Consider the following 9,880-nt stretch of genomic DNA (forward strand, 5'->3'; position numbering starts at 1 on the left):
TTTTGACTGAATTATGTTACTGTGTGTGATAGTCATTTGACTTATATATGTACTGTATGTATTACAAATCTTCCATAAAGATTTTTGCTTTAAACAATAAAAGTTATTTTTGAAGGAAATTTAAAGTAAAATATTTTATATGTAGTCACATATTTGACATTTCCAGGTATCTGAATTTCCTCCTGCAGACTGACACTTTCATCTGCAAGGATTTTCTTCTCCCATCTCATTTCTTGCAGTGCTTGGTGATAAGTGATTTCATCTTTCATTTGTTTGACAATTTCTTTGTTTCATTTCTGGAGGTATTTTTACCAGATATATAATAGCAGATTGACAATTGTTTTCTTTCAGAGTTTTAAAGATGTCATTTAATTGTCTTCTCATTTCCATTTCTTTTGTAATAAAATGAGTTGATCTCTTTTCAGCTCCTTAGAAATCACTGAATGTCTTGTCTCTGCCTGTTTCAAAGTTCCTTTTATTAATCTAATTTTCAGCTGCTTGACTATGGTATACATAATATACAAAATACATTTTATATTCACTTTTATTGCGTGTGTGAGTTGTCCTTATCTTATTTTCTGCTTCATCAAATTTGTTGGATGGAAGCTTTTCATTTAGTACTTAAAATTATTTTTCTACCTAATTTTTGTTCATGTTTTGGAACTGTGAGTACACATATACTGGATTTGTTTAATGGTGTCCTAGAACTTGGGTTACTGTGGTTTTTCAAAAATTAGTTTTCTCATCTAAAGTTAGCATAGTTGATTTCCGTTAATTCTGTCTTTGATTTCATTGATACTTCGTGTGACTTTACATGGTCTAATATTAAGTCAGTTCACTGATTTCCTAACTTCCCCCCAAAAGTTTCAGTTTTGCAATTTTCATTGGTATTTTGTTGCCTCTAATATGCTGTTGGAATGTACTATTTGTTAGCTCATTTTCCTTTTAATGTAAACTAAAGGAGTAATTTGAGTCATTATTTTAAAGTTCTTACCTTTAATCCCGGGTTATACTGCTCTGCATTAAATAAATATATTTTTACTTTTGGACCCTGGACCAATTCCTATTACTTCACTGTATTTATAGTAAGCTTCCACTTTCTGACACTGAAGATTTGGGTATGTTTCAGGACCCAGGACTCTGCCCTCCCCCACTATTATAATTGTGAACTGTCAGGAGGAATTGTTTCTAGAAACAAACATGCAATTCTACAGGAGAAACAAACATTTCTGCTTCCTCTGGGAGTGGAACTCTGAGTAAATGGCCCTGGGGGAGCTTGGGTCTTCTTAAGCAGGCCACTGAGATCTGCAAACTGGAATGACACTCTTACTCTGTTCACCACAGAGCAGGAGCTGTCCTCTTGGAAGCTGGAAGGCTGTTGGAGAAACAACAGTTGTAAGTCAGGGTTTTCAATACAGAGAAAATTACAATTTTTTTTTGAGATTTTGAGCTTTGGCCTTGGAAAGGAGAAGGCCTGGAACTGTAAACTGTTGTCTTCTATCACCAGGACTTTATCTCTCCCCAGAACACTTCTGAGGAGAGACAGTAGGCAGAACATCTATCCCTGCTGTGGGCAAAGCAAGATCCATGCCTGTGTGTCCTGACCAGCTGTGAAACACAGGTTAGGAATGAACTTGTATGGTGCTGCCAGAGCTCCCCTTGTGTCTGAGGTCTGGAGGGTTTGTGAGACTGAGAGCTCTGTGTCTCATCTGTAGAGTCTAGATTGCTGTATGGTGACATATTCTTAGAGCGTTTCACAGTACCGCTGAATGAGTGTTAGCCTAGAACATTATTACTAAAACTATGTGCAGCTGAGATAAGAGGCTTTGGGAAACAGTATTTCAACTTGTTCCTATAGTGCTGACCCACAGCCAAGATGTCTTCTGCCTGTTAGGATTCATTGCAGAGTTGAGGTCCAGGTTTCAGTGACTGGTGTAGAGGCTGGAGACAAGAGGGCATTGTTAAAGGCCTGACTTGTGAGTCTAAAAGATATCCCCAGTGCCTGCACTCATCCGGGAGGATGAGTGTAGCCCTTTACTCTGCTCTGGAAGTTAGTTCACTTACTTGGTAGTTCACGACTACCCACTTTAAATAGCTTAAACCTTCTTACCAGAGTTCACTTCTCCTTTGGATTCCATTTTCCTGAAGGGTACTTGGCTTTGTGAGGATGGTGACGATGTTCCTTTTTCTCTTTGTCATGCAGGCTTTGCTCCTGAGAAGAATGGCTGCCAAGAATTCCTCTGTGACAGAGTTCATCCTTGCAGGCCTGACAGACCAAGCAGGACTCCTCATGCCCCTCTTCTTCCTGTTCCTGGCTTTCTACACGGTCACCATGGTGGGGAACCTGGGCTTGATCTCCCTGATAGGGCTGAATCTTCACTTGCACACCCCCATGTACTTCTTTCTCTTCAATCTTTCCTTAATAGATTCCTGTTATTCTTCCACCATCATCCCCAAAATGCTGGTGAGTTTTATCTCAAAGAAGAACTCCATCTCATACTCTGGGTGTATGACACAGCTGTTTTTCTTCTGCTTCTTTGTTTTCTCTGAGTCCTTCATTCTGTCAGCCATGGCATATGACCGTTATGTTGCCATCTGTAACCCCCTAATGTATACAGTCACCATGTCTCCCCAGGTGTATTTACTGCTTTTACTGGGTGTGTATGTGATGGGCTTTTCTGGAGGCATGGCCCATACAGGAAACATATTGAATCTGACCTTCTGTGCTGACAACCTTGTCAATCACTTCATGTGTGACATCCTTCCCCTTCTGGAGCTGTCCTGCAACAGCACCTTCACAAATGAGCTGGTAGTCTTCATTGTGGTGGCCTTTGGTATTGGTGTGCCCATTGTCAGCATCTTCATTTCTTATGCCCTCATCCTCTCTAGCATCCTTCGCATGCATTCCACAGAGGGCAGGTCCAAGGCCTTCGGCACTTGCAGCTCCCATATGATTGTGGTTTGCCTTTTCTTCGGTTCTGGGGCTTTCGCGTACCTCAAGCCACCTTCCATTTTGCCCCTTGACCAAGGAAAAGTGTCTTCCTTGTTCTATACCATTGTAGTACCAATGTTGAACCCTCTGATCTATAGCTTGAGAAATAAGGATGTCCAAGTTGCTCTGAGGAAAACCCTTGTCAGCAGAGTATTCTCTTAACAGAGGAGCAGTGTCATGAGCTAGAGGTGTGTTTGTTCAGTGAGCAGTATTTACATGGGAAGATCTGTATTTGGATATAAAGGCACAAGGTTGCAATGGGGCTTCAAGGTCTAGTTGTTTTTTTCTTCTTGCACAAGTAAGGGTGTTTATGACACTAGGGAGTGAACCTAGGACTTTATGGATGCTTGTCAATTTTTCACCAATGTGCTACATTGACCATTAATGGGATTTCAAATCTTAAATTTGAACAAGGTTTTAACACAGAGCTATTCTTCCTTACCCTTGTTCTGCCTTTATTCTTCCAATATTTCTATTTCTTTTGTTAAACGAGAAAGTATAGTTCTATATTGAAAATGCACAAATATATAATTAGGTGTTATTTCTTTTTCCTTTATAATCTTTTCTTTGTAACTTAAAAACATTGAGCAAAATAGCAATTTCCTCTAATGCTACAACAGTCAGAGTTCCCAGCTTGTTTCTCAACATGCCAGACTCTGCCGTTCATTCAATTTTCAAGTTTCTGTGAGCTTTTCTTATAATCACAGACTATTTATTATTATTTATTCTTCATTTTTACTTATTTATTTAATTTATTTATTATTTTTCTCTTTTTTTGAGACAGGGTTTTTCTGTAGCTTAGGAGTCTGTTCTGAAACTCACTATACTGACCTGTAGGTATCAGTACACCTGTCAACTACACTCTCCAGGCTTACTGACGTGTGTAGAAGGATTTCTGCTTGTATTTCTGAAACAGTGGAGTGTGTAGGAGTGAGGAAGAGTGTGTGGCTTTCCATTCACCTAGATGGGTCAGAAGGGAGGAAGCAATGCTTCCCTCGATCCTGTGCTGTGGTGGGAGAGTAATGAAGCATGCCCGGGAAGCATGTAGGAAGCATGCCTAAGCTAACTACACACCCAGGAGGGAGAGTCAGAACCCCAACTCTTGCATGGCCCACTTTGTCTTTGGAGAGGTTATGGATTTGCTGAGCTAGAATTTGAAGCAGCAAATGTAGCTGCTTGTTGCTGTTGGTGCGGCTTGGGTTTCAGAGAAGAACACAGAGCAGTGAGGACAGAAGGAAAGGTCATGGCAGTAACCCAGCGCCTGCAGTGCAGAGGACAGTCAAATGTCTCTTTTAGGTGACATGATCAGAATCCTGGACTGGGAGGAAACTGTTCCCCAAGAGGACAGGTTAGTTAAAGCTGGGCTCAACACCCTGTGAAGGCCACCCTTATGCAACCCAGAATAAGTCTGTCTCTGACTGTCTGTCTATCTCCCTCCCCACTTCTATTTCTTTCTCTGTGTATGAAATTCCCTATCTCCTGTCTTTGTAATTCAGGCTGAGCTTAAATCTCTGATCTTCCTGTTTAAGATTCTTGCATGGGAGAGAGATGTGCCCCGTGTCCAGTGTAGAATAAAGCTTTCTTTTTAAAACAGCAAAGGGTTATTACACACATGCCAAAATTATATGTTTTTTTCTGTAGAACTTGTTCATTAATAAAATGTACGCATTATTTTTAAGGCCATCCACAATACTGGTTTCTTAAACCTATATTTTTTTCTGCAAGTTGGGTATATCTTTGCCCAACCCTGACACAAATTATGAAATTTCCATAACAAGTTCACACCTGAGGCAAATTGATGGAGTTGTTCGAGGAAGTAAGAGTCTGCTGTGCAAAATATATTTATCAGTGGAGGACTCCTGATATAAAAGTAGAGAGACCACCAGTAGGGAGACATTGTGCAATTGTAACCTTGGCCTGGTTATAGTGGTGAGCAGCTACAGCTGGAAACTTGTAGTTGTTTGGGAGAGTGAAGAGTATCAAGTCTAGATATATCCCTTGGTGTGGAATTCATCAACCCAGGCATGACCACATCTGAGAGCATGACCACATTCTCTCCCCTGTCTTGAGTTTTTTTTTTATGAGATTGCTGTCCTCTTCTGTTCTCATCATTCCTAGTACTTCATCATCAAAAGTTGCAGGAAGTTAAATGAAAATGACCGAGAAAATAATTTAAATCATTAAACCACAACTGGTAGATTAAAAACACAGGTGATAACTCATGCTGTAGAGGATATTGAGCAAGGGCTTGAAATGGGGGTTGGAAAACAAGGGGGGCTGGATATGAGCGGCATTTGGGACATGGTATAGAAACCTAGTGCAGTGGAAGCTTCCTGGAATCTATGAAGGTGATCCTAATGAGGCTCCTAGTATTGGGGATACAGAGTCTCAACTGACCATTTCCTGGAACTAGGCAAGGCTTCCAAGGAGGGGGTTTGGGTTGCATTCAGTTGAATTGTTGGCGAACAGAATCACATGGAAATCTCCAAACAACTCAGACTGATGTAAAGTCAAAAAGTTATTCTATACAAAATGACAATGGGGCCCAACTACTTTCAAGAACATTCACAGAGCTCGTTAAACACGGAGAAGTTGAACTGGTGTCTACATGGAGTCATCACCCCCATGGTCTAGTCTCTTTGGTGCAGGAAAGCACTCTTAAGGGTAGCAGAATGTAGATACAAACCCAGACACAAAACCTTTGACCTACAATGTGTACTGTATGCAAAACATGCTAGAGTAATGGCGGCAAAAATTTTGTGACAGTTTCCAACAAGTTTCTGATTTAGCTTAAGGTCTACTGGTGTGGGAGGTCCTATATTGTTTGTAGATGTTTCTTTACATTTAATGGGGGATGTGTTACAGAGATTTGCATTGGTATGGACCTTGGTTTATTGGCACAAATTTAAGGTCAGTTTTGTTATACTGTGTATATATATTTCTGATCTTGATTAAGTTATTGTGTTTGTCCAGCTCATTAAAAATATAATGTATAATTAAGAAATATAGGTTAATAGATAATCATCTATAATAGTCAAGCTTGTAGTCATGTTAGATTTTCTAGGTATATACATATATATTTCAGTCAGGTAGGCATTTTTCACATCTTTCAGAGACCTTCAGAATATGGCATTTAAAATGTTTTAAGAACTTAGAACTTTTTATGACAATGAGACACATCTGTTCCTGGCAGCACCAATTACTTCAAAAGGAAGATGGGCATCGAAAAGACTCCTTATGTAGTTGGTTAGCCATTTGGGAAAGAAACTGCTCTTTCCTGGACTGCCTGATGCTATGCTGTATGAGCTGGACATGCAAGACTCTCAGAAAAATGATTGCTTGATGCGAGAGATTTGAAATAACCAAAATTAGTCCTTTTGGAATAAATCAGTTTTAATAAAAGGAGAAAGAGGGACACTTACAAAGCCAAGGCTCCAGCGAAGCAGAGGGTGATGCGGGAAAAACAGGGCAGCTATCCCCAACCTGGTTCTTTTTAAAGGTACCTCTCTCCCCTTGGGCAGCCACGCCCCTGAACGCAGGGATTGGGCCAGCTGCCCCAACATCTCCCCCTTTTGTCTAAATAAGGCAGATTCAGAAACCAAATACAACTATATACAATGGGAATAGATCATATAAAATTACAAGAAGTAAACAATATTAGGTGAGGAACATATAACAAAAAATTTTACTAAACATTTTACTTCAGGAAGTCTAAATAATGTAGAAGGTAGCTACAATTATCTAATCTTTAACCCCATCAAAGATCTGAGAAGGGAAGTAATATTACTAAAGCAACCAGGAAGCACAAACGAGAAACTTCCAAAATGTGCAACAGAAGATAGAGACAATTGACTACCTGGGCAACCACACGAAATCTTGTTAGCAATGTTGAGGCAACCAACTTTGGCTGAGGCCTGATATAACCTGACATACCATTATACAACGGCAAGGAACCTTTAGTAGAACTATCCTATCCTGTCTTGGCAAGATAAGACAATTTTGTTTTATCCACTTATGGATATTTTGTAGCTTAGTCAGTAGTGGAGGTATGGGCTTTTCTTTGCCCAAAGGCCAGTTCTGCCAAGAAGAAGACAAACTCCCAGTGGAGTGTCTTTGGTGCTCAACGTTCTCTCGGGAGTAGAGCATTGTTGCCAGGAGGGATTGTGTCTCATAAGTACAAAACTCTAGGTTAGATTAAAGGCCATGTTCTACAGCTCTTCAAAGAGGTCGAAGATTATGCTATCTATACTAAATACAACTTCTATGTGTCTAAAAAACCTGATTATCCTAAATATAAATATGACAAACATAATTCTCGACACTTATCTAACTGTATGACTAATAGAATAGACAACTGTGCAATAAATGAAGACAATGATTTCCAAATGTAAACAGGGTCATTACATAAATAATATCTGAGGTAGAAATGTACATTGCAATATAGTAAACAATGTCATTACATAAATAATATCAGAGGTAGGGATGTACATTGCAATATGGTATATATCTAAATATAACAATTGTTTCAAACAGAGGTAGGATCATACTCTCATACAATGTTCAATATATCAATATACAAGAATCAACACCCATATAGTTTTCAAAAAACAATAACTCACAAAAATCAATTATTCATTCAGACCACCAGTTAATCCCTCCCCCCCTTTTTTTGAAATAAATATATACATATACATAGTTTATATCCCTGAGTCCATATAAAGCCTTCCTCAACCCCTCAACCCTATACCAGCCACCAATTAGTGTCCCTAAACCTGAGGGTAAACTTTGTTGGGAGGGGGGGCATCGTCATCTAAGATTGCTTCCAGCTGACATAGGGGCGCTGCCCAAACAATTGCTGAAGTTGACTAAAGAAGATGAGACCATCCTTCGGGGTTCCTGTTTCATGAAAGAGTCTGCCAGACATTCTGCAGGACACAGAAGAAAGTGATTGACAAACTGCCAATATAGGCAGAGCTCTCTTTAAAATTTCCTGCTTCATGGAAAAGTTTGTTGGATACTATGGGCAGGTATGCTGAAGATGGATGCCCCAGTGATACAGAAGGACTTTGGGTGATTGTCCAAGCAGCAAGATTGATGGAGGACTCTCATTGGCTAATAAAGAAACTGCTCCTTGAACTCAGAGGTCTACTCTGCTCAGCCGCCATGCCTCTCCTCAGGAAGACAGATGCGATGAAGCTAGCCACCAGGTCAGATGTGCTGAATCTTTCCCGGTAAGACACCATTTGTGGTGTTACACAGATTATTAGATATGAGTTAGTCAAGATGTGAGAAAGAGGCTGGAATTAATGGGCCAAGCAGTTTTTTTATTAGCCAATGAGAGTCCTCCATCACAAGATTTCTCTGTCAATTCTAGAGTTCTGGTTGTAGCTTACAATACACTTCCTGTTTACGTAGGTAATATTATATACTTCTGGAATCTTTGATAAAGTTGAAGAATTTATAGTTATATTTATAGTTTTCCTTAGTTATGATAAGAGATAAAGTAAATACAAATATTGTAACTGCAATTTTGCTTGATATCTGTTTTGTTATATTTAATTTTACTATGTTAAAGTTATAACCTTCCTTTTTATTAAAACAGAAAAGAGGAAATGATGTGAGAGGTTCTTCTGTATATGCGTTGCTTTTAATAGTTAAGGAATAAAGAAACTGCCTTGGCATGTTGATAGGGCAGAGTAGAACTAGGCAGGAAAAATTATACTGAATGCTGGGAGAAATCAGGTAGAGTCAGTGAGAAGCCATGTAGCCCCACCAGAAGCAGACACTGGATGGAACTTTACATGGTAAGCCACAGCCATGTGGCGATACACAGATTAATAGAAATGGGTTAAATTAAGATGTACAAGTTAACCAAAAAGAAGCTAGAGCTAATGCGCCAAGCAGTGATTTAATTATTACAGTTTCTGTGTGATTATTTCAGGAGTCTGGGCAACTGGGAAATGAATAAGCAGGCTCCTACAGTAGTCTACTACATGAGAAGGAACCCATACCTACCACTTCTTGGGCAACCAAGAAGAAGAGACTAGATAGCCCAAACCCTAGCATAAAACCATACAAGACTGGTCAAAAAACCCAACCCAACCGAAACCAAACCAAACCAAACCAAGAAAATGATTCCTAATTCTATTCTTTTATAACTCATAGGTCAGGACCTTATGTCATCATATCAGAGATCATGAGAGAGAGAGAGAGAGAGAGAGAGAGAGAGAGAGAGAGAGAGACTTTTTCCAGCAGTAGATGGGAATGGATGCAGAGATCCACAGCTAGACATTCTGCAGATAGAAAGTCTAAATTGAATGTCTTCATCAAATCCCTCTCCACAGACCTCAGTGGAGGAGAAGGCAGAAAAACTGAAAGAGTCAGAGGGGATGGAAGACACTAAGAGAATATGAACCTCTGAATCAACTAATCAAGGCTCATCTGAGCTCACAGTCTGAAGCCGCAAGCACATAGCTTACATGGGTCTACACTAGATCTTTTGGTGTAGCAGCAGGCACCGTGCCTACACAGGGCTACACCAGATCCTCTGGGTATATATCATAGCTATTAACTTAGCATTTTTATGGGCATCCTGATTTTGATAACAAGTAGGTCTCTGACTGTTTGCCTGCTCTTGATACTCTTTTCCTCCAGTTGGGTTGCTGTGTCCAACTTTAATATGAAAGTTTTTCTTCATCCTTTTACATTTTATAATCTTTGGATGTTCTCTCTTAGAAGCCCATTTTTTTCTAATCAGATACAGAAAGGAAGTGGATCTGGAGGGCAAGAGGGTGAGGAGGAAGTGGAAGGATTGGAGGGAGAGGAAATTTCAACCAGGATATATTATATGAGAAAAGAATTTATTTTCAATAAAAAAGAAATTAAAAA

The 9,880-nt window shown here is 39.6% G+C and overlaps 1 protein-coding gene across 1 annotated transcript; it reads left to right on the top strand.

The window, feature by feature from the left end:
- Positions 1 to 2,221: 2,221 nt before the first annotated feature.
- Positions 2,222 to 3,154, top strand: LOC119810317 (olfactory receptor 8B12-like). Its single transcript, XM_038323738.1, has one exon. The coding sequence runs from the start codon at positions 2,222 to 2,224 to the stop codon at positions 3,152 to 3,154; it is 933 nt and encodes a 310-aa protein (XP_038179666.1).
- Positions 3,155 to 9,880: the final 6,726 nt, after the last annotated feature.

Source organism: Arvicola amphibius, chromosome 3, assembly GCF_903992535.2.
Source record: "Arvicola amphibius chromosome 3, mArvAmp1.2, whole genome shotgun sequence".
NCBI classification, from domain to species: Eukaryota; Metazoa; Chordata; class Mammalia; order Rodentia; family Cricetidae; genus Arvicola; species Arvicola amphibius.

Bases quoted from the DNA above. Each gene is read 5' to 3' on its own strand.
- LOC119810317 (XM_038323738.1), top strand. From the start codon at position 2,222: ATGGCTGCCAAGAATTCCTCTGTGACAGAGTTCATCCTTGCAGGCCTG.